This window comes from Chrysemys picta, chromosome 6 (assembly GCF_011386835.1).
Source record: "Chrysemys picta bellii isolate R12L10 chromosome 6, ASM1138683v2, whole genome shotgun sequence".
NCBI classification, from domain to species: Eukaryota; Metazoa; Chordata; order Testudines; family Emydidae; genus Chrysemys; species Chrysemys picta.
Genome location: NC_088796.1, coordinates 60792977 through 60818590, shown reverse-complemented (window position 1 = coordinate 60818590; position 25614 = coordinate 60792977). Strand labels below are relative to the sequence as shown.

At 41.0% G+C, this 25614-nt stretch overlaps 1 protein-coding gene across 4 annotated transcripts in view; it reads right to left on the bottom strand.

Moving 5' to 3' along the window:
- Positions 1-25614, bottom strand: part of LOC101947451 (endoplasmic reticulum aminopeptidase 2-like) — a 38313-nt gene that overhangs the window by 4432 nt on the left and 8267 nt on the right. For all 4 annotated transcript variants that reach the window (XM_005284041.4, XM_042840386.2, XM_005284042.5 and 1 more), the window contains exons 3-17: positions 24362-24500; positions 23354-23488; positions 21601-21721; positions 19365-19519; positions 17200-17313; positions 16977-17108; positions 13812-13943; positions 11502-11570; positions 9664-9842; positions 9481-9560; positions 5949-6132; positions 4157-4313; positions 3672-3856; positions 2466-2630; positions 1478-1618 (exon numbers count right to left, since the gene is read on the bottom strand). In XM_005284041.4, coding sequence (XP_005284098.2) covers positions 1478-1618; positions 2466-2630; positions 3672-3856; positions 4157-4313; positions 5949-6132; positions 9481-9560; positions 9664-9842; positions 11502-11570; positions 13812-13943; positions 16977-17108; positions 17200-17313; positions 19365-19519; positions 21601-21721; positions 23354-23488; positions 24362-24500 — 2088 coding nt within the window. The remainder of the gene's footprint in view (positions 1-1477; positions 1619-2465; positions 2631-3671; positions 3857-4156; positions 4314-5948; positions 6133-9480; positions 9561-9663; positions 9843-11501; positions 11571-13811; positions 13944-16976; positions 17109-17199; positions 17314-19364; positions 19520-21600; positions 21722-23353; positions 23489-24361; positions 24501-25614) is intronic.

Here is a 25614-nt window from a genome sequence, read left to right as displayed (position 1 = left end):
TGCTGAGTGCTTAGCCCCTGTGGGAGGATGTGCCTATTATTTCCGGTCTTTCCTGTAAATCCCCATTATAAGTTTCTGTGTGTCTGCTGTTAGGAGCTTTCCACAGTCTTCTCTCCAGGCCTTAGAGTGGTAGCAATACTGCTCTGCAGCTACTGCCTTAGCATCAGGGCTAGTCAAAAAGCTGCTGTGCCCCCACTTCTCATTCATCAGTGGAGAGGGATGGCAAGTGGACTCTCACAGTCACACGTCCAGAACCCCCTCCCCATGCTCAGCCTAGACCCAACCCCACCTGCACATTGGAATACAGCAACCACTACACAGCTACGCATGGAGTGTCTGGACTAGAGAGGTGTGAATAACTGAGATTTTGGTTTGCTGACAATTCAGATACATTTTTTAAAATTTGTTTTGGGTCACACCAAAAGTTCCAAAAGAATTAACTCAAAAAGTTGAAAAGAATTATTTGAGTTGAATTGGACTCAAAACAAAATTGGACTCAAAACAAAATACTTTGTTTCAATTGTGAGACTTTTGGTGACGTTTAAAAAAAATAAAATAAAAATTAAAGGACATTTCCAAACAAAAAGTTGTTTCAAACCAAAATATCCAACCATTTTGTTTGACAAATGTCAAAACAAAAAGTTTCATTTTTTTCTAAAATGTTTTGTTTGGTTGGTATTTTTCCACGTCAAAACAATTCTGCAAAACCAATAAGAATTTGAAGTTTTGGTGTTGCCAAATCTGAATTTTTCACCCAAAAAAAGTTTTGTCCAAAAAATTTCTCCCAGCTCAAGGTTGAACCCAATGCACTCACTTGCATATTCTAACTACACCACTTCTGAAGAGGTTCTTGTTTATTCAGGGCTCTCCAGCCAGTGGGGAGAAGAGGCAGGCAGGACTGCCCTAAATGCCTGCTCTGTGGCTGCAGTGTGCACTCACTGCTTCAATAGCTTTTTTTATTGTTCCCTCATACTTTCTGGAATAGTCTCTCCACAATGTCTCTCCAAAATTTATTTATTTATTTATTTATTTATAATGCAGGATTAGAACACAACTTTTCATCTCATGGTTCCCTGAGTTTACTATAGTTCTTCTCTACCCAGTATCAGTGATTCTGAGATTGAAAACTCAGTTAAGAAGAGGAATTACAGATGCTTGCTCATCTTTATAATAGAATTTTTCAAAATCAAGAAAAAAATTCAAAAGTTAAAACTCAATATAACAGAGATAGTCAGCATTTATATAGCACTTTCCATTCAGAGATCTCAAAGCTCTGTGCAAAGGTGGTTAAGTATTATCCTCCTTTTTCAGAGGGGAAACTGAGTCATGGGGCAGTGAAGTTCCTTGCCCAATGTGACACACTGAGTCAGCAGCAGAGCTGAGACTAGACACTATCACTCTTGACTCTCAGTCCTATGGCCTAAACATGCTGTTTCCAATAAAAACAAATCAGTTTTTGTCAGTTACAAATACTAACTTTTCTAGCAGTTTGCTCCAATTTTTCTTTACAAACTTCCATGCAAGATGTTGTCCATCTGGATTTGTGCTGACACTATAGATAACTGATGACAGATCTTGAGTCTTGATAATATGTCCCTCCATTGCAAGCTCCAGCAACCTAAAGCATCAAAAAACATCCCCAGGAAACCAAGAAAAGGCTAGGTTATATATTTATATATGGATATATGCTAGCAAGTTTTGAAAGATCAGGCCTCTAATGTGATCTCAGCCAGGATAAAAAAAATGAAGTATTTCTTGGTTACTTGCACTTACAGGAAATTGTTTTGTGTAACTTCTCATTGTCAGTTTTATCTCAAGCATTATGAAATGCTTCAAGGTCTCATAGCTACTGGCTCCCTACAACCTGACACCAGCTTTGAGCACTTATTCCCTTGGACCAGTGGCTCGGAATAATAGGCCAGATGAAGATTGATTCTTCCTGTTCATTCTCTTAACTATCATATTATCATGATGGAAAACAGGTATATAGGGAGGTAAAAAAAGACATATATCCAGTTTGTGACTTTTCATAAGGGATTCATTTAAGGACAAATGGCTGCTATTATCTTCCTAAGAGATTTAGCATATCATGAGTCCTTTATTGTTGTTTGCAGTGGTGTTGTAGCCATGTTGGTCCCAGGATATTAGAGAGATAAGGTGGGCAAGGTAATAGCTTTTAGTGGACCAGCTTCTGTTGGTGGAAACAAAAATAAAAGCTTGTCCCTTTCACTTACAGAAGTTTATTCAATAAAAAAATATTACCTTACCCACCTTTCCTCTCTGTCATGCTCAGAAATCAAGGTGTACATGTACATAAAAAACAAGTAAAAATGTGTGTCAAGCAGCTACAACTTTCAGATGAGTAGGCTTTGACTAGCTCATTTTGAGATTCATGAGCACCAATTTAACTATACAGTGAAAGAAGAATACGTGAGTAAACAGTCATCCCATGTTACAATTCCTACCTTGTTAGTTTTGCACCATCTTTGCAGCTTGCTAAAGCTGAACAGATCTTTCCCTGTTCAGCACTAGACATGGACACTTTATATCTCTCCAAAAGAAAATTCCAGCCATCAGCTGTTTTAGATCCAACAGAATACACAGTCTCCAGGACATCAGAAGGAACGTTACTAAATAATCAAGAATATAAGAAATAGAGTTTTATTCAGATTTGTGATGTAGGGTTTTTAATAGCTGAATTAAAGTCAATTAAATGGCTGAAAAAGCAAGCCCTGATCTTACAATGGACTATACTGACACAGTATCAGAGGGGTAGCCGTGTTAGTCTGGATCTGTAAAAAGCAACAGAGAGTCCTGTGGCACCTTTAAGACTAATAGATGTATTGGAGCATAAGCTTTCGTGGGTGAATGCCCATGCATCCGACGAAGTGAGCATTCACCCATGAAAGCTTATGCTCCAATGCATCTGTTAGTCTTAAAGGTGCCACAGAACTCTCTGTTGCTTTATACTGACACAGACCCTTCTCCTCTATGGAGTCCACTTGAAATCAATGGAATTTTGCATGGATGCAGGGGTCTTCACTTGTAGATCCCAATGCAGGATCAGGGCCAGAGTGGGTCAATTTTTTCAAAACAGGGACTATACTTTCCTTTATGTTTTTACAGCAATTTGCACATTGTGAGTGCTACTCGAAACAGATAATAAATAAAATACTACTATTAATAATAAAATAATAATAATAATAATAATAATAATAACAATGTGGGAAGAAAATATCAAACAGCTAAAGAGTACTTAGCCAGAAAAGGATTTTATGCTACTGTAATATAATGCCCTGGATGAGATGTCAACAATGGGGAACTGAGCCCAGAACCCCTCTGGATCTAAAACTGTGAGCTACTGCCTGAGCTAAGAAACTGTGGTCTGTAAGCTCAAAGGCAGTACAGACTCCTAGACCTGTGTATGATCCAGCCCGTAGACAGGCACAATGAGTAAGCATGGGTTACATGACAATATGATGTATATAACACCTTTACTCTAGAACATAAGATTTTCTGTTACTGTTTCATTTCAGGAAACAACAGTTTCCTATTTAGTTTACAATAAATTGCTTTTTCTCCAAATCTTATGTTGGAGAACAACCTAAAAGTACGGTAAAAAAAAAAAACCTAAGCAAAAAAGAACATAAGGAAGAATACAAATTATTTACGTTAAATTTCCACCCGATTCCATCCACTTGCTGAAAAGCTCATTTGCCTTCTGGACACAGGGAGGATATTGCAGATCACACGCAAGCTCGAGGAGAGCAGAACGTAGCATTCTATCAGAGATGGAGCCCTCATCACTCCAGGTCTGCCTGTCAATCACCAGCTTAAAATGCTGCAGGATGTACCGCTGCAGAGAGAACATGGCACAGTTCATTTACAAGCAATGAAATCTGCCATCCTGAGCATATTCCAAAGTTCTAATAAAAGCAGTAAACTCTGCATTAAGAGCAGTGTTTCCATATTTCATAAGTGTATCAAAATATACATAATTATATTAACAGGTAACAGCTGTTCTAGTTACAAAGAAGGTGGTATCCATCTTTCCACTCTTCAGTGTCACCAAGAAGTATCATCAAAACAAATACAGATTAAAGTTAATGAACAAATACATGCATAAAACTATATGGTTAGATTCTTAACAGTGAACCTTGAGGCTTTCTGTGACATCGGAAATATTTCTTCTCTCCATCATGCGATAGATCCCTGCCAGGTAACCCAGGCCTTGCAGAAGTACTATGTTACTGGATTCATGTTGGAGATATTGCGTGAGATCAAGAGCTCTATCCAGTGATAGCCTTCCTGCACTGAGAAAGAGGTTGTTTGGAATAAGTTAATGTCTTTCTAATGATATATTAAGGGAAGGAAAGGAGTGGCAATGTTAGTAGTAGTATTTGTTGCCTAAAGAGCAACACAGATGTATAGAGTACTTTACAAAGCACACACAGGTGTATTCCTGCCACAAGAACCTTAAGATCTAAGGGCTACATTGTGCTCATTGCAACTGTATGTGCTGGATCCTTGTCTCCGGGCTGTTTACCTGGATGGAGCCAGGCATGGGGGGAGAGAGAGCAAGTAGTGTTTGGACCCGGGAGAGGAGGGCACCGCCCTTCCAGCTGACTGGAAGAGTGGGGAGTATCTACACCCGTGCAACAGCGGAAGCCGTCTTTCACATGGGTTGGGCTGGCAGCACTCACCCTCCCACCCGTGTGATCTGAAAAGAACAGAGTTTCCTCATGACCTGCTGTGGGAATTATGCTAGTCGCCCTATTTCCTTGGGGGCTGGGAAGGAATTTTTCTCTCATTGCCAGAATGGCTAGGGTGGGAAGGGAGTGGGCAGGGTTTTCTTTTTCCGCAGTGGGTCTGGGACCCGGTGGGGTGGGGCAGGAGGTTAGGTTATGATGTAGGAACATAGTACGTAAAACTTGTGGCAGACGTCCAGTGCAGGTACTCGTTATGGAAGGATACAGTCATTGGATAAAGTGGATTGGAAAAGGATTTAAAAGAAAGCATCCCTTAAGGAAGCCGAGGAAGGGAAATTTGCAGCTCCTATGTCTGGTATGGTGAGGAGCCAACCACCCTCCTTTTCTAGTCTTAATCCTCATACGAGGGGAACGTGGCAGGGTCCCAGCAGCAAGATAGCTGGGACCAGGTTGGAAATTACGTGGGAGTGATTAAAGAGAGAATGATGACCTGCACTGTACAATGTATTGCCAGGTACTCCCAGACATTTTAAGTGAATAAAGTTGCGGCCTCATTGAACCACATCCATTGCCCCTTGCTCTTCTTCCAGCGTGGTATGACTAATGCTTATGCAAGGGCATGAAGAATGAATATACCAGAAGCCTCCCTTGCCTTGCACATCCCGCCATTCTTTGCTGCAATCCCTGTGGGCAAAGGAGCGTGGGACTACTCCTTCAGGGCACCTACTGGGATGCAAATCACTTCAGTGCAAGCAGGGAGGAGACAGAACCTCCTTGTACATCTGTTAACAGTATCCCCATTCCCAATGTTCCTTTCAGGCCTCCTTTCCCCATTTTATATCAGCTAAATTAATGTCACCATGCATGACAGCCAAAGGGAAAGTCTTTTAGAAGGAGGTGGGAGGGAGAGTGGGAGACAGAGAAAGAAATTTGCACAGATCTCACTTGAAAAAGAAGACAACAGTGCTGCTCTGTGTAGAGACATCCCCACCTGTAGATGTGTGCCTTGTTAAATATCTAACTATTTTGTGCAATCAAAGGCAAGGGTTCAGCTATATTAATAACAATCAGAGGGTGGGTGATGAAGGAATTTAACTCAGAGAAGACAAATCCATCTGAGAGGAATTCAACTTGCAGGGAGGGAGATCCTTAAAATATCTGGCCCTTGAGGTCATAGTCAAAGTCCTGACAGCTGCAAATTGTGCCATAAGAATTTTTTTTTTAAAGAACAATTATTACCTGACTAGCTGAAATGCATTGTGGATCAGGTTGGCTCGGTCCTTGTAGCTGAAGAGCGTGTGGTTCTGATTCAACAGTTTAATGATTGTGTCCCATCCATTCCCTTCGTAGTGCACAATGTAATAGCCATTCATGTCCACATTGAATTTTACCCAATTGACATCTTCTTCCAGTTCTATGGTATCTGAGAGCAGAAAAAGTTACTGAAACAGTTAAACATTCTTAGTGACATTCTCTAATGTGACCAAAAATACTTCCAGGATATCTAAACTTCAGAAAGGTGATCTGAAATACATGGAAAGATTGCATGGTATTAATCCTCAAGCCCTTTTATTAGTCCTAATTAATAAGTAACTGTCCAGATCATAAACATAGTTGAGCCAATTAAATCTTAAAGCCAGACATTTTTAGTGTACGGTCATAGGTTATGTTTCTAGTTTCATAAATGTTTTCTATAATTTTTAATAGCAAATTTTAGCCAAATAAGTCTCTATTCTTGGAGACAGATGTAGATCCTTGCATTTCACCATGAATTCAGATTCCCGTATTGCTAGAGAGGTTGTACTAGTTAACAAGTTTTCAGGTCCTGAGTGCTTCATTGATAGTAACTCATATGAAGAAATAAAGCAGAAAATAAAAATGTAGCTCCATGTTGATTAGTAAGTGGGATTGGTGGACTTGGCTGGTTCTTCAATGCCTTTGATTATTCTAAGTGCCTGTGACAGAGTGTAGGGTGCAAGCAGGTGAGCCTGCACTCTGATCGCTCTGATATTAATTAGTTCCCCTAGAGAAAGCTGATGGGGTAATCAGTCAATCAGGCTGGCTGGTGGAGCCAATTACCCCAGGAGCCCAGGGTTGATAAGAAGAGGCACAGGAAGGAATTGCAAGGGTGAGAGGGAGAAACGGGGTTAGCCGAGCTTAGCTACACAGAGGTTCGGAGTCAGAAGACCTCTATTCCCATCAGACGCTGGTGGGAGGGCCAAAAGCTAGGTCAACATTTTAAATAGAATGTTGTATAGGGATTCTTGTGAAAAGGGTGGAGGGAACTTAAAATAAAAGGACAGGGTGAAGGCAGTTTCTGCAGGGAGAAGGCAGTAGAGGAGCCACACCTGAGGACAATGCCAACTTGCAGCACTTCTCCAAAGTGAAGTACTTACAACATTTAAACTGAACATATATCCGTAGTTCCTAGCCCTCATCTATTTAAAATGTACTAATTGATGTGCCTTTGGTAAAGGTGCAATCAAACCATCATACAAAGTGGCCTGTCCAGATCTCCAGCTCTTGCGCAAAAGCCTGTGGGATGTGGCTCATGGGAAGTAAGTCTCTAAGAAATTCCCTCATGCATATTTCCCCATATCCTTACATGAGGAGGTGAGATTTGTGGAAATCTGCCCCTAAGGTGGATTGGCTGGAAGCCAAGTTCACACTCATGGAAACCCTTACGCTCTGCAGCAGCTCTGGCCCCCAATCCTAGGGTTACCATATTTTGTGCCTCCAAAAGGAGGACACTCCACGGGGCCCTGGCCCCGCCCCCAGCCCCACCCCAACTCCGCCCCTTCCCCAATGTCTCTGCCCCCTCCCCTGCTTCCCGCGAACATTTGATTCACGGGAAGCCTGAAGCAGGTAAGGGGGGTGTGGGGGGAGGAGGCGCGGCCCAGTCTGGCCCCCCCGGCGTCTCCAGCCTGGGTCGGCTCGGGCCCTGGGGTGCCGGCCCCCGGCCGAGCATCCCCGGCCCGCCCAGCACTGCCGGTCCCCGGCCCGGCCCCGCACCGCCGGCACGGCCCCTGAGTCCCCGGCACGGCCCCGCACCGCTGGCCCGGCCCTCGAGCCCTCGGCCCGGCCCCCACACCGCCGTCCCGTCCCCCGAGCCCCCGGCCCGGCCCCCAAGCCCCCGGCCCGGCCCCGCACCGCCGGCCCGGCCCCCAAGCCCCCGGCCCGGCCCCGCTCCGCCGGCCCGGCCCCCGAGCCCCCGGCCCCGCTCCGCTGGCCCGGCCCGGCACCGCACCGCCGGCCCGGCCCCCGAGTCCCCGGCCCGGCCCCGCACCGCCGGCCCGGCCCTCGAGCCCCCGGCCTGGCCCCCACACCGCCGTCCCATCCCCCGAGCCCTCGGCCCGGCCCCCAAGCCCCCGGCCCGGCCCCGCACCCCCGAGCCCCCGGCCCGGCCCCCGCACCGCCGGCCCGGCCCCCGATCCCCCGGCCCGGCCCGGCACCGCTCTGCCGGCCCGGCCCCCGAGCCCCCGGCCCCGCTCCGCCGGCCCGGCCCGGCACCGCTCCGCCGGCCCGTCCCCCGAGCCCCCGGCCCGGCCCGGCACCGCTCCGCCGGCCCGTCCCCCGAGCCTCCGGCCCGGCCCGGCACCGCACCGCCGGCCCGGCCCGATTTTCCCGGACATGTCTGGCTTTTTGGGATTTCCCCCCGGACGGGGATTTGGAGCCCAAAAAGCCGGACATGTCTGGGAAAATCCGGACGTATGGTAACCCTACCCAATCCTGATCACTTTTTTGGAGCCACAATATCAAGGACTTCAACTTTCAGTCAGGTGCTGTCCTTAAAGGGGAATTTCCATTGGGGAGATGGCACCACAGAGAAGATTTACCAGATCATCAAGATCTTGCATAACGGGACCTAGAAATCCTCACAAACTGCACTACTGTGGTGGTAATTTTGTATCCTTGGGCACTTTTGATGTTTTAAAATAACTGTAAGCACATCTGTTTTGAATTCTGTTTAGTAGACTAGAAGGTTTGAAATTTTAAGATCTTCATTCAGAGGGATAGCCGTGCTAGTCTGGATCTGTAAAATGCAACAGAGAGTCCTGTGGCACCTTTAAGACTAACAGATGTATTGGAGCATAAGCTTTCGTGGGTATTTCCATTACATGCGTCTGACAAAGTGGGTATTCACCCACGAAAGCTTATGCTCCAATACATCTGTTAGTCTTAAAGATGCCACAGGACTCTCTGTTGCTTTTTAAAGATCTTCATTGTTGCTTTAAAAAAAAATTCTAAAATTATGCCTGTTCTAAAATGGTGGCTATGAAGGAACCCTGCAGTTTTCCCACCTATCTACCACAATTTTCAATTAACAAAAATGTAGGCAACCATCCCAGTGCTCTCCAGTTCCCTATATTAATTCTTATGCTGTGGGTTTTCTGTGCTCTGTGCCCCATTGCCTTCAATGGAAGTTCTGCTTCATTAAAGAATGGAGAATTTGGCCCTTTCATAGTAAATAATTATGACAAGACCTTTTCAGAAGGGAAAAATAAGTTTTAAAATGTCTAAAAGAGGCTTTACAGAAAAGCAGACACAATCACCTTTTTAATCTTCATATTAAAGGTTTTCTAGCAATGTGAAAATGCAAGCAACTGCTATTAACAGGGATCCACTCTCCAGGAAGGTCCTGTATTTGTAACTATGCTGGGATCAGGAATTCTTTTTTAAATGAGAATTAAGGGACTACAGTATAAGCAGGAGCAGTATTAAGAAAGTATGTCTACAACACAAAACAGGACATTGACAAGTCAATCTATACCTGAGTGATTCTTCAGTAAATGTCTTCCAATAGTTTTGGAGTGGCTTGTGATGTATGTCAAGGGAACATGCCAGAGGAAGCTAAAAAGGAGAAGAGAACAGTAAAATGACACCAAAATGTCAATAGGGATTCAAATATGTAAATCAAATTCTACAAGCATCATCAGCATGTGCCTCCACTTACCCAATCTGCATTGAGGTCCATTGAGGATCATGTGGGAAAATGCCTTTCAAGAAGCGTTCCTGTCTTATTTTAATTCTCTTCTGATTTTGTTCGACAATAATCAATGGAATTCCTTTCTGGAGTGTCCACGTGTTCATTATCTCTGCGATATCAAAACGTTCATCAACATAATAGATATGCTGAAAAAAGTGCAAAACAGAAAGTTATTTACCCCAACATGACCTGTCACTTTTCAGATATTATCAAATACTACTCTGAAGTCCAAAAAGATCTTAGTCATTTGTTTTAAAATTACAGGCACATCCACAAAATACCTTAAGGAAAAAAAGACAAATATTTTAGCAATCTTCAGAAAAATATGTATTTAATTTCAAGATAAATATAGTGAGACTGATTCTCCTCTCTGTTACACAGGTGTACATCAGGAGTGACGCTTTCAATCTAAAACCAGTGTAAGCAAGGGGTTCATTCATTGCATCCTTATCACGAGGCTCTTTGATGGCCCATTGAAAAGGCAGAACAAATGTCTCTACCCAAGAAGCAATTGTACTAGAGATCAACCTGGGATAAACTGGGTCTCCAATGCTGCCAAGATGACAACTGGTTCTGTAGGCATAACAGAACAGTGCTAGGTCAGGTTGAACACTCTGTTCTTCTAATTATACCCAAGCTTTATGCCTAACAGTGGAACAGCTGTTGGACCAGGTTCATCAGTACACTTCAGTTGCATTGTACCGCAAAGGTGATGCAAAACAGCTGTAAACCTGGATTAATTGGCCAAAGGAGCAGAGTAGCCACAGTGTATCAGTGAATCTGACCGAATACATGTTAAAAACTGAGAACCACATTGTCCGCCCTTCAGGGCTGGTGGCCCAGGGCCCGCTGCAGGTGCCACTAAGTTTCACATGAATCTTGAAGAAGGACACCCCGACTTCTAGAGCAGGTACACTGCACTTATGTGGCTGCCCAACGACATCCCCTGCTCAAAAGCAGATTTACTCCATCGGGGATGATGTTGGGGACACACCGAGAATGCAAAGTCTACTCTTGATTTGAGCAAAGATGTGCTTCACCCACTCACAAGAAAAACTGGAGTGAAAGGTACAAATAGCAAATCCCCTGTACTTATACCCAAAGGTAATTGACTCGGTCAAGATACTTTAAAACAAAAAAACAAAAAAAACCTCTAAATAAAAATGGTGAAAAGTATATTAGAATTTTTTTTTGCATTTGTAATCATCTGAAATGCTATCAGTAACACAAGTAAGGGCACTTTTTTCATGTGTGCGCACGCACACGCACTCTGATCTGATAGTTTCTTTTTAAGTTGTTGATATTTTCTAGCCTGCTTTCACAAGTGATCACAGCCACGTCAGGCTGTATAATGATATTCTATTACACTCACATTCCAAAGCTCTGGCTAAAGTCATTTGATGTGATGATATTTGACAGTGGAGCTTAGTGGGTCCTTTTAAATTGATTAGAAAGCCTTGTTGCCCTTCTGCAGTCTCATCCTTGTCTTTATTTCTTTGCCACTGCTGTTTTCCGTTTTTTTCCTGACAAATTTAAGTATCTGCAGTTGTTTATTTAGTCAATTTTTTTTCTCACAGAGATTGCCTCATGAAACACACATCCTATTTTTATAAGGGACCCAAGTGAAAAGCAGATATACAATCTTACTCCATCCTACTTCAGTACAACTACAATGTCAGTGAAGCGGACGCTGAAGTATCTGCTCAAGAGAGATCTACATTAATGATTAAATTACAAGGATGCAACTGATTAGTTCTTTCTGTACTAGTCTAATAAAGAGAAAGCAGATAGCAATATGTACTCACTGCATTCTTAGCCACCTGACTTTTGCTGTAACAAAATTTACCAGAAGTAAAGTCCTCTTCTGAACATGTCTGTAAAAATACACATTTTTAAAACAGGATTAGCAAGTCATACTGAAAATACCATTTACTATAGTCCTGATTTCTTATTTCAATGTTAGCAATTGTTATCCAGCAAGAGAAAAATCTCAGCCAGTTACCAACGCTTAAAAGTCAGTTATCCCTGAAGAAACATTCTAAAACCTTTAGTAATACTTTGAGTCAAATTATCAAAACCTTCTGGTGAAATTGCCCCTGAAAAACATGAAATATGCCTCTCAAGTCATTTTCTGGTACAATCTGTCACATCCAGAATTTGCCCTTTGTACAACTGCTATTTAGATCAGTAAATCACCCTTTAAACTTGGTCCCACTCAAGTATTCACCCAACCACTAGCAACAGTCCCACCTGTGCAATTTTGATTTCTTTGATCTCTTGCCTAGAACTGTAGACACTATAACTCAGTGTTCAGACTGCCCATTTCCAGCTGCCTAGTCCTGATGTTAAGTAGCAGGCTGATTCCAATAAATTTTTATGACTAAAGCTTCTTGATGTGAATAAACTTGACATTGCTCATAATCATATCTTTTAAAAAATGTTTAGAAGTTACTGACTTGGTTTTTGGATGTAATCTTTACAGACTTCACATATTTTATAGTAGACCATAACCAGTTTGCTTCCTCTTTTTTCTTTTTTTAAATATGACCTGGATGTGTTGTACAGCCCCTCAGGCTCAGAGTTCTCCTTGGACCCAGTGTTCTTCTGTTTGTACTGCACATGTCCTCACTTGTTTTCTACTTTCCATTAAGTGACTCACTACTTGGCTAATAATACTCAACTCTATTATATAGAATCATAGAATATCAGGGTTGAAAGGGACCTCAGGAGGTCATCTAGTCCAACCCTCTGCTCGAAGCAGGACCAATCCCCAGACAGATTTTTACCCCAGTTCCCTAAATGGCCCCCTCAAGGATTGAACTCACAACCCTGGATTTAGCAGGCCAATGCTCAAACCACTGAGCTATCCCTCCCCCCCATCTGAGATGCTGACTTTTCCTGGTTTGTATGAATGTTGTTAGTTAGGTTGCAGAATGGAATATTGGGTAATTTTTTCTCCTTGAACTTGGTATATCCAATAGATGATACTTCATTGTTGGGTAACCTTGTCTATGGGTTTGACCCCAGCCAAATACTTTGTTTGATGCACTTCCCATTAATGATTAGACTGTGAAAAAGCTGGGCTTTCATTGTGAAGTTGAGAGAACAAATAGATCCATGACATTGTACATGTAACCATGCAAACAGAAGCATTAGGAATAAAAAAACTTCATTAAAGTCAATGGAATTATACCAGGGATTGATCTGGCCACTGGACTAGATCCTTATCTAGTCAATATGGGCATAGCCCCACTGGCTTTGATGAAGTTATGCTCATTTATGCAGTTGAAGAACATGCCCATTATCTTTTTGTCATCGGAAAAAGTGTACAAGATATGACCTTTATTCTATCAAATGGATTATTATGCTAAGGTTGCTATTACCTTTGAGACCTAAAGTCTTATGATCATTCCAACAAAGTCACATCATAAACTCAGCTGATGAACTGCCCTGCAGTAATCGTTTGTACCCATTGCTAATTCCTCCACATTTGAAATCATTCCTTGCACAATAGTAGTTCCTATTGTATCAAATGATGTATGGAGTTTATTATTGCTCTACTAGTCTTTAGGGCATCACCTCAACTCAGCTGAATCTATTTAATGAAATTTTTTGCTCCTAATATTACAGTTCACATGGTTACATATACAGTGAAATGTGTCTATTTGTTCTCCCAACTCCACACTTACAACCTAATCCCTCAAGGCGCTGACTTTGACAGGAATTAGTCGCAATCAATATGCCCTTCCATTCTGCAGCTCTCTTCTCTCTGAGTTTCTGCCAACATGCCTCTCAAATTTTAAATCTATTTGTATTTTGTAAACATTTTCTCTAAGTCTCTTAAGATTTAAAAAGCCCATTTATAATGACTGACTTTCTGAACAGCTTCACATTGAGACTGAGTGCAAGAAAGTCACTAGGGTGTGAAATTCACTCCGATGCACAAAGACAGCACAAGAGCTACACACTATTTGTGTCCTCAAAACAAGGCTTAAATGGGATTTAAACTGCACATAGACCTTGTGCTAGCTGTCTGCATGGGGGTAAGTTTCACCCCAGATGCATATGTATAGGAGTGTGCTTTATGTTATCTAAAATAAAAGAAGGGAACTTACATTAGCCAAGCTGGTCCAGAGATCATTATTCTTTGCATTACTATAACTGTGTTTCTTTAAGTAATGAATTATTCCATTCTGGAACACCTCTTCAGTCAGAAAGTTCCGCAGCATGTGCAGAATGCAAGCCCCCTGCAGATGATTTGACACAGTTGAATCAGCATATAAATTCCAGCTGCCTTGAAATAGCTATAACTATGTTATACAACAATGCAAAATTGTTAACACATGGAGAATTTTGAGAACATAAAAGGTGAAAAGTCACCAAGATGAAAGGCCACAAGTTATTTCAAGATGATGGCTGCCGACTGTAACTAAAGCACAGAGGGTGCAATGAGAATAGGAGTTGTAGAAAGCCCCAAACACCACAGAAGCACTATGGTTCTGATGGGTGGAAGGACAGCTAAAGAGAAGGTATGCAAGGGGGATGCTGCATCACCTGTGTATGGAAGAAATGGACTTGGCACTAGATCCTCCGAACCCAGTGTTTAGGGGAGGTTTTGAGGCAGGTGAGGAAAGAGGTGCAAACTTGATCAGTGGATCTGTATTTAGGTGGAACTAGTGACCACAAACCCACATGCAGCAGGTGCATAAGGGACTATGACTATGACCATTATTCTAACCCAGATGCTAAAGTAAGTAGCTACAGATCTGCCTTTGCCTCACGCATGGGCTTGAAAGGTGGATTTTGTCCTTCCTCAGCTCCCATATAGCTCCCTGCAGAAAATAATTTCCCCTCAGGGTTAAATTTAGTGCTGATTTATGCCACATTCAACTCCATGGACTTCACTGGGATTGGATTGAGTGTAAATCAGCACAGAATGTGACTCCCGAAGTAATATCTGACTGGACTTAGTCTCCCTGGCCAATAAAGCGGCACGAGTTGTAACCTCAGATGAAATTATGCATCCTGCCTGAAACAAAATGCTTTTGGTGATTAGTCAAAAGGGGTTTAACTAGAGTGAGAAAAAAAAGGAGAAAGACAAACCTGATGAAAGGCTGAGCAACAATCTAAACAGAGATAAAAATAAATACACTTGCCAATTCAAAATTATACTTAAAATTCACATTGTATTTACATTATGTCTACCCATCACACACAATTGGAGCCTTGTAAATGTAAAAGATTGGTAACTTCAAAGCATGAGTCGTTGTGTTAGACAGTGGAAATTCACAGACTCTGTTTGCATTTAATCAACAAAGGAAGAGCCCATGCAGTGAATGAATACACCTGCCAGACTGCCTTCCATGGAAAGACACTATAAGAATGGATCCAGGGATCGATTCTGTATCTCTGAACTGTTTTGGATTCTAACAGGGTGGAATACTGAACAAGTGGGCAGAGATCTTCAGAATTACTCTGGGTAACCCTGAGGAACTTTTGGAAACCTAGCAGATTACTACAACTCTGTTATCATTTTGGATTTACAAATTTTGACTCACCTGTTAATGTATTTTACCTACTTTAACCTCTCAATAATTCTAATTTCTTTTTCTTAGCTAATAAATCTTTAGTTAGTTTACTAGAGAAATTAGCTGCCAGTGTTGTTTTTGGTATAAAATCGAGAGTATCCATTGACTGATCCTTTGGGATTGGGAGTAACTTAATGTGAGGTGATTTTTGGTTTTAATAACCTTTCATCACAAAGTCTAGTTTGTCTGGGTGGCAAGATGCACTGGAGAACCTAAAGGGGCTGTTTGGGACTCCATGGTGAGTTTAATACAATAATCCAGGAGTGCACATTTGTTACTGGCTTGATGAAATCTAATTACAGACTATGCTGCCAGTTTGGGGTGTCTGCCCTGTTTTCTGACAGTCTGACCTGAACCTCACACTCATAGCTGTGAGCTACTTCAGAGAGCGTGACAGAGAGATTTTGTTCTTTAACGTAAAAGAAATCTAACAATGTAACAGGACGTTAAAGAATTCAAGCTGAAATTTGATCTTCAAGCTTCCTATTTTGCCTTCGCTTTACCCAAATATATTCCCTTCTGGCCCCAAACGTTTAAAATATTTTATGGTGATTTTTACAGACAGCCAATAGGAAATGTCCTTCATTAAGATGCTGTGGGGAAGCGTAACAGGGTGAGTCAGGAGCTGCTGCTAGCTCTGTTCCCTTCCCCAGGAGCAAGTTGGGGAGCTGGCTGGGAGAGTGTAAATATATGTAAATAGCACTATAGGTGGTGGCCTGCTGTGGTGTGGTGAAGGCCTGAAAGGACTCACAAGGGGACCACCCCTTGACAGGAAGACATTAACTATATAATCTTGTAAATTGTTCAAACAGCTGTCCAATGTAAGGTTACTATTTTATTAGCTAATTATTTTAGTTTCTTTCACAGTAGACAGATCATAAATTATAACCATTTAGAATAATTTGGCCAAGCATATAACTGTATTATGACAACTAAATGCAGACCAACTATAACACTCTGGTGTGAGAAAGTGATAGATTTTAGAGCATTTGGAACTAAAATGTCACCACTCATTTTTTTCCCTAAGTATCAGCACTTTTTCTCTCCAAGCTGTAACTTACACATAGACAACGAGATTAAATAAACAAAGTACTTTAGTTATTTTGACTGTTATAAGATGATTTAATTAAGAATTTATAGAACAAATGAGAAACTACAGATGGAAATTCCATATTCACTAAGAGAAATGGAGAGAAATGCTGAATTCTTTCTCTCTATAAACTTTAGAGCACAATCCTGCAATGTGCAACTCTATTTGAATTACAAAGCACTGCATACCCCAGTTACCAGTGGAGTCATTGGGCGCTAAAGGCAAGATTGAGACTTTATGGCTCAGTCCTTTACTCACCAAAGTGATCAGACATTTTGACATTTGTTACAATGGAATAATACGAGGCTATTAAAGTGCTTTTAGTCAAAAAATTAATAAGGGTGTGATCTTGCAAGGTGCCATTCTTCCGGTGTCAGTGGAAGGTGAGGGTGCTTAGCATCATTCTGGAGGGCCCTACACGATTTAGTTTAATCCTAAATCCTCCCCTCCCCCCACACACACACACATTTTGTTCTTTTATAAAGGCAAGTTGTTAATATTATTTTAATGCCAAGTTTCCTGTCTATGCTGCCTGTAACGTTATAAACCAGTCATACAACTCAAAACAATTGCCATTACATATGAATATGAAGCAGATTTACCTTGTCATATGACACAGTATCAAACATTTCCTTGATCTGTGTTGGGTTTTCTGCTTTTGAAGATATGGGGCGGGATGAGTTCATAGAGTCTCTTCCCATTGCTGCAAAGCAGGTACCTAACAAATAATCATTCTGGAAGAGTAAAAAGATGGTAATTGTGTATTCACTTCAGGAAAACCATCTTGAATTATAAATGAAACAGGCTATAATTTACCATACATACCACTTGCAACTCTGGGTATGTGGCATCAACAGATATAAATTCCATGTATCGAGCAAACCCTTCATTCAGCCAGATGTCATTCCACCATTCCATGGTAACAAGATTACCGAACCACTAAAAATAGATTCAAATATATTTTCAGAGACAGATAAAGAAGATATAAAGGAATTAAGACAAATGGTTCATCAAGAAATAAAATGTTCATTACTGGCTCCCAGACAGAGAGGAAGGATAAAGAACTTTTTCCAACTAAATCAATAACATTACTTCGGCAGTGAGTGTTTTAAAAGATGGAGGTATATCTGATTTCCAATTAATAGTGAAACATCTCTTCTCAGTCACAAAAAGTTGATAAGTACATTAACAATAAATCTATCGACAAGGCCAAATTCTGGCAAGTGCTGTGCCATGTCCGGTATCCCAACCCTAGTCTTCCCCTGGGACAGGATCTGGAATTGGGCCATTTCTTATTACCTAAAACAATGATCCTACCACTCAGGAAATCACTCTAGGCATTCAGAAAGCTATGCAATAAGTTAGCAACGAAAATCATTCTCTAACATGTGGCAATAAAATGGATGAGTGCAGTGCTTGTCATTACTGTGTGTTGTTCATTTATCACACCAAATTCTTAATCATCAATTTCTTTTTATTTAAATAAATAATAAGGGGAGTATATTGAATATGGTATACTATTAGGAAAGCCATTAGAGGACAAGTACTTGAATCTTTTTTTGAACATAAATGAATGTCACCAGCATTCATCTTTAGAATGTTTCACTGGTTTTATAAAAAAGTGTTCGTTAAGGCCAAACCCTGCTTGCCTTACTAGCATGAGTAATTGGTTTAAAGTCAGTGGGACCACCCTCAGGACTCAGGGGAGTAAGATTTGACCCAGAGTTTAGAAATACAGTAAATAAGATATTTAGTAAAGTAGCTTATGAGATATATAGATATTTTCAATATGCTAGCTCAGGGGTCGGCAACCTTTCAGAAGTGGTGTGCCGAGTCTTCATTTATTCACCCTAATTTAAAGTTTCACCTGCCAGTAATACATTTTAATGGTTTTAGAAGGTCTCTTTCTGTAAGTCTATAATATATAACTAAACTATTATTGTATGTAAAGTAAATAAGGTTTTTAAAATATTTAAGAAGCTTCATTTAAAATTAAATTAAAATGCAGAGTCCCCCAGACCAGTGGCCAGGACCCGGGCAGTGTGAGTGCCACTGAAAATCAGCTCACGTGCCGCCTTTGGCACCTGTGCCATAGGTTGCCTACCCCTGTGCTAGCTCAAACAAATAGTTAATTTCTATATCTGTTATAGAAATTAACAATTGGAAATCTACACTAGTCCTTAATAAATCAAAACCAGACTAATTTATGAATCAATAGAAAAACAGTTTTTAATGTCAATGCTTTGCCATACTGTCATCAATTAATCTGAAGCCTCTTGATGAATCATGGTATTAATTCCTTAAAATGCAGTTCTACTCTGTAAAGTATTCAAAAATGGCAACTTCTTACTCAATATACATGCTCCTTGTGTTCAGAATCATAGTTGTTTACTAAAGTGGCAAATATAAGGGTTTACAATTTTGACACCTATCAGTATTGCAGAGCCAATATAGCTAAGAACTGAATTCTCTTCACTGATGTACATTATCAGTTCAGAGAGGAAAAATGTCTGTGTGGTTATATAACAAACTGATGATTCAAGAGATCTAGCTTCAATTCCCACCTCTGCGACTGACTTTTTATGTGATCTTGGGCAAGCAACTTTAAGCACCGAACATCCAAATTTCACAATAACTTCAAACAGAGTGTGGGTGCTGAGTGCTTCTGAAAGTCAGGCACTTAACTTCTGTGTACCTCTGTTCCCCACTTGTTAAGAGAAAAAAGAAGCGATAAAACTTCCCCTATCTTATAAGGGTTCTGTGTGAATAGTTTAATGTTTGTAAAATGCCTAGATGCTTTAGTGATGGGGGCCATTTTATGACTGGCACACTAGAGACAATGTACATGGAATCCATAATGCCGTTTTTACAGAGCCAATTTTCAGAGCAGAAATACTTAAAAACAAAAATGCTGTTTTGATTAATATCTATAACATGTATCCTTCCATGTCCTGATGGACATGCACAATAGACTATCCAAACTAGACTACCTGATGAGCAAGTTCATGTCCTATCACCATGGTAACCCAAAGTTTGTCAGAAGCTGAAGAAGTCTCAGGATCATAAAGCAGAGAAGTCTCTCTGTATGTGGTCAGGCCCCAGTTCTCCATGGCTCCTGACTGAAAGTCAGGGACAGCAACAAGATCTGAAAAGCAGTTGAACTTAATATACATTGATATATGGGACATTTGAATCATTGCTCAAGTCTAGTAGAGGAAATACTAAATGAAAATGTCTCCACTATTGGTTTGATTCAGGTCCCGCTGAAACTGGTGGGAGTCTTCTATTGACTTCAATGGGAGTTGATCAGGCCATATGTGAAAAGGTAACATGACAACCACATACTTAAATCTCTTCCAGCTACCAGAAATGCTTTGATGATCTATAGTTTTCAATAACTACAGGAACTAACTTTCACATACAGAGGAAGTACCTCTTTACAGTGCCTCCTGCCACCAAAAATGATCAAAAGTGAAGTATCTTCCTGGTATTGTATAATTTCTCTAATGTTATCAAAGAATAAATGCTGCCAAGAGAAGCAAGACTTGCTCAAAGAGACTATTCTGTAATTGTTAATCTTTCCAAGAGCATGGTAAAAAGAGGATTTGGCCACTGTAAAGTAACTACTTCTGTTTATCACTTTAAAAAAAAATGGATTCCCTAATTTACCAAACCAAATATCTAGATTAATAATTAGGCAAAGCATCCTAAACCATCCCCCCCAAGGATCCTCATAATTGTTTAGCCCTAAGAATACCATTTGCAATCACTTCCCAAATTTATATATCTCTGGTTCAGATATATAAATTAATAAAATAAAATAAAATAAATATACAAAAGCTAGGGAAATTTTGGAACTAACAGGATGCAGGTTATACATCACTGCTCGAATATTTTACTTTTGCTGTATGCCTTCCCTCATTTTTCTGTATGTTTATTTCAATTGCAAGATCTTCATGGCAGGGATCTCATTTTCATACTTTTTAAGCAAAGCACGTATACAGGCTATATGTGACATAACACACTCATGTATTCACACCCTACTCACTATTGTAATAATCTTTGTACACATGCCTTGTAAGGTACCATTTGAAAACTCATAATTTGGTGGTCAGTATGGTCCTGATAAAATATGTGTGGCGACATTGTTTGTGAAGTTATGAGATTCTCCTATATGATGTTATTAACATGTTCCAAACCTGACAGCCCTGCCCAAACATAAGTTGGCAAACAGGTTTGTTCTAAACAAAGGTAAGCATGCTCTGCTTGTTTACTGCTTAAATGCAAGTTAGAATAATCAAATAGGAAGGGAAGACAAAGTTCATACAGGTGAAAAAAACAGCAGGGAATATTTTTCCACATATACCTTTTGGCTCCTGGTTCTCAGCTGGAAAGGTTTTTAAGAGAGGAACTGAAACTATAAAAGGAGGAACAAATACTCGAAGGCACCTCTCTCTCTCTCTCTTTCTCTCACTGCCTACTGCATTCACTGTACTTGAAGAGACAAAGGAAGCATGTGTTGGACTCTGGGGGAGGGGTCGTGACCTACAGAAGTTGGTCAGCAAGGCTGCTGAAAGTATGTGGTGAGAAAATTTTGCTTTGAATATAATTTGTTAAGTTAGGCATTAATAAGCGTTCTATCGTTATTTTTCTTGTAACCATGTCTGATTTTTATGCCTCATTACTTGTATACACTTAACATCTCTCTCTTCGTAGCTAATACACTTGCTTTATTGTTTTATCTGATCCAAGGTGTTCAAGTTGGCATGTCTGAGTAACTCCATTTAGGACAACAAGTTGTGCACATATTATTTTCTTAAAGGAATAATGGACTCAGTATATTTGCACTGTCCAGAAGAGGGCTGGGAAGTATGGGATATATGTCCCTGGGGGGAAAACCAAGACTGGGCATGTATTGGGTTCACCCTGTGGTAAACTAAGGCTGGTAATAGCCAGGGTGTGGCTGGCTGGCTGCAGCACTCACATAGACATACTGGGAGTGACTTACATGCTGGAGTCCGTTTGTGAGCAGCAAGGCATTGTAAAGGGCACCCTAGGTTACAGAGCAGAAGTGACACAGCTATTCATTATTCTGGATTGTACCCTGCTACGCCACACTTTATAAATAAAAAGTAACAATAAATAAATAATAATGGGCTCAAATTTACTTACCATCTTACAACCTCCTGTTTTATTGAACATTAGGCATAGGTTTCAGCAAATTACCTTGTTTTGGGAGAGGGTAATAGATACCAAAATATTGCTCATAGAATTCCAATATCTTTATAGCAGCTTCCAGTGCATAATGAGCTTGATTCAGTTTCTCTGGAGTGACATATACTGACACCTGTTGAATAAATACAATATATACAACTACATGAAATATGGCTTAAAGTACAATGAAGCAGTTGTTTGGTTGCTTTTCACTTCCTTTGAATTTAGTTTAAGAATGCAAAATGCAGAGTAAGAACTATGGGCTGGATCCACAATGCATTAGGCATTGTGACTGTCAATGTTTCAATGCATAACTTTTAGCCGCCTAGAAAAATCACTGGAACAACAATGCAATACACAAAGCCTGAGTTAGGTGCTTAGGTTCCCTGTATAATAAATGGGGAGAAATAGGTGCCAAAGAATGCTATTTATAAAAGCCAATATACTAGGCAGGGAGCCAAGGAAAGGGGTGTATTCTAAGTCCACCCTTCTCACAGAGCTAGGCACCCAAGTTCAGGTTGCAGGGAGGCCTGCATCTGTAACTTATAATGCCTGCATTTGTAACTTTCACTCCATGCATCTGAAGAAGTGAGGTTTTTTACTCATGAAAGCTTAAGCCCAAATAAATCTGTTAGTCTTTAAGGTGCTACCGGTCTCCTTGTTGTTAAAGAGTCATTAGGTGAGAGAGAGAACTACTCTGTAGCCTGATGATTAGGGAACCCACCTGGGAGGTGGGAGACCTGAGGTCCAGTAATGCTTCAGTAACTAAGTATTTATCCAAAGTGAGAGATTGAGGGAGCCTGACATCAGAATAGCCCATAACACAGTGGATGAAGTATTCTCCTGAGAGATGTGGGAGACCTCTGTTCAAATCATCTCTCTCACTTGGGGAGTGGAAGGGAAATGAACCCAGGTCTCCCACATCCCAGGTGAGTGCTCTAACCACTAGACTAAAAGTTATAATGTGGGCGGTGGCAGCACCATCTCCTCCTTGTGCCAGATTTTGAATGGGACCTGATCTGGTAGCATACCTACTAGATTGGGCCCCACAGATGAGGTGGGTGCTCCTCTGCTTATCTTATCTTAATGGTTCATGCATCGCACAAAGGCTTAGGCGGGAGACAGACATACAGATGCTTAGAGCGAGATAGCAGTGTGCATGCCCAGAGGCAGAAACGTCCGCATCTAGGGGACTTTTACAGTGAAAATATAAACAACTGAGTAAGTTTAGGCACATACAGGGTTAGGAGGCAGTGAGCAGTGGTTTTATGGATTGCAGTTATGCCTAAAACTGGGATTTAGGTACCTAACTACCTTTGTGGATCTGCACCTATGCCATCTTGCTATGGGAAGATGAAGAAATATCTACCTGTCCAGATCCCATGAGCAAAATATGCTGCACTGAGAACACACCAATAAATAACCAACACTTCATACCTTCTTATCCACTTTCTACATTTTCAGTATAGCTGGCAAGTGTTTGATGTGGCCTGTTGGTTAGTTTAGTTGGGCAAACCCTAGATTTGATTCCTAAAAGTTCGACGATGGCTAGTACCATTGTGTAGGCAGCATGCCCAAACTGTTGGAAGGTAAAAGTTACTTGATTTGCATTGCACATTGCTGACCCTTTTAGCCAAGTAAAGAGCACCGTTGACAGGTTCTGAATGCAAGTCCAATTGTTAAGTTTGGGTAATCTATGCTCGCCATGGAAGGAAGGGAAATGGATGGTTTCTCAACTGAATATATAATCATCTTTAAAACCTACCTTAATTCCAGATGAAGTTGTACGACTGACTGACTGGAAATCACTAACTATAAATGCTACCAAGTAGGTGCTCATTTTTACACTCTCTGCAAAGTGATCTTCAAACAGGTTGTTGTCTAGCTTTAGAGTCTTTACCTAGAAAACATCAATTGAGACAGACCACATATACTCAGTTCTTCTTCTAGTATGTAGATGCATTTCATTTTTCAATAAAACTGCCATTGTTCTTTGTAAAACTCTTCAACATATATTATCCAATGTGAAAGTTAAGAGGGAATTTAGGCAAGCACTGGGAGATGGGGTAGATTACCTGCCTAACCTTCCTGCAGCTGAAGGATAGAATAATTAGAACTGGTGACTAAAGGACCAATTATCAGCTCAGATATTTTTTATTTTTAATATAGGACAGAATAATAATATAGGATTTGCCATACCGGATGATCAGACTATTGGTTCATCAAGTCAAAGTATTCTGCCTGTGACAACAGTCCATACCTAATATTTCAGAGGAAGGCAGATAATTTTTTTTTTTTGCAATATTCCTTCCTGCTTTGCTAAATTCCTTCCTGTCCCCTGTTAGTAATCAGTTTATGCCCTGAAGCGTGATTCATGCATTCAGATTTTAAGGCCATCTATTCTGACCTCTTGAATAACATAGGCCATGAGATTTGATTACTGTTATTTTAGCATGTATAATTATAGATGCTGCTAAAGAGGTCACAAAATTACCCTTCCACTGTATCTGCCTCTGACAGTCTACAGCACTGAATTCCTTAGGCTGATGCTGCATGAAGAATTATTTCTTTGAATTAGTTCTATGTACCCCCTTATTCTCCTATTTTGGACAATGTAAAAACAAGGGACAAAACAACTCTTTGCATTATATAAGGAAACCACAGGCCCACCTTATTTGGTCTCATATAAACACATGAATAGCAACCACCAAAGAAAGGAAGAAAACACATACATGGGTGCAAAGCACTTGAGGATACGACTGAAAAAAATCACCTTTGGCATATTAGACAGTGCACTATGTTGCCCATCCCTCCGAATCTTTATTGTATAATTTGCCTTAAAGGATGGTTCGTCAAAACATGGGAATGCCATGCGGGCTGAAGTAGGTTCAAAATGAGTAGAAGCCAACAATCTGAAAGGACAAAGCAAGTAGCAGAATTTTCAAGAAAAGTGTTTTTCTTTACCAAAGTAAATTACTAAACCAAAACTCATTCGACATTCACTTGATAGCCTATAAGTAAAATTGCTTGGATAAAGGAAATCTAAACAGTAAGGTAGCCATAAAGACTTTTCTAGGCACTTAGTGGGTGCTGTCCTTGAGGCACAATGGCCCAGATCCTTAATAGTATTTAGGCATCTAACTCCCATTGGTTTCAAATATTTTCCCATTGATTTCAATGGGAGTTAGGCACCCATATACCTTTGAGAATCCTATCATTTGTTGTAACTGGATCAGGGGAAAACTGTATTGTAACTAGGTTCTCTGACCATGACAAAATCCAGATACCAGGTCACAATACAATTGTCCCCTAGCAATGTTACAAAATGGTTAAGTCATAATAGAGAGAGATCTTAACTATGTATCCATGCTGCCACTGAAGCGATTTTTGATTCTTCAGAACAACAAGTAATCTGATTAAAGAGACTAGGTGGGCGAGGTAATGTCTTTATCTCACCGATAGAAGTTGGTTCAGTAAGTAGGGCCCTACCAAATTCATGGCCAAGGAAAACTCATCACAGACTGTGAAATCTGGTCTCCCTCTGTGAAATCTGTTTTTTTGTGTGTGTGTGTGCTTTTACCCTATACTATACAGATTTCACGGGGGAGACCAGTGTTTCTCAAATTGGGGGTCCTGACCCAAAAGGGAGTTGCAGGGGTGTTGCAAGGTTATTTTAGGGGGGTCATGGTATTGCCACCCTTACTTCTGCACTGCTGCTGGTGGCGGCTCTGCCTTCAGAGCTGGGCTCCTGGCCATAAGCTGCCGGTCTCCAGCTGCCCAGCTCTGAAGGCAGTGCTGCTGCCAACAGCGGCACAGAAGTAAGGGTAACAGTACCGCAACCCCCGCTACAATAACCTTGTGACACACACCCACAGCTCCTTTTTGGGTCAGGACTCCGACAATTACAACACCGTGAAATTTCAGATTTAAATAGCTGAAATCATGAAATTTATGATTTTTTAAATCCTATGACCGTGAGATTGACCAAAATGGACTGTGAATTTGGTAGGGCCCTAACAGAAATTG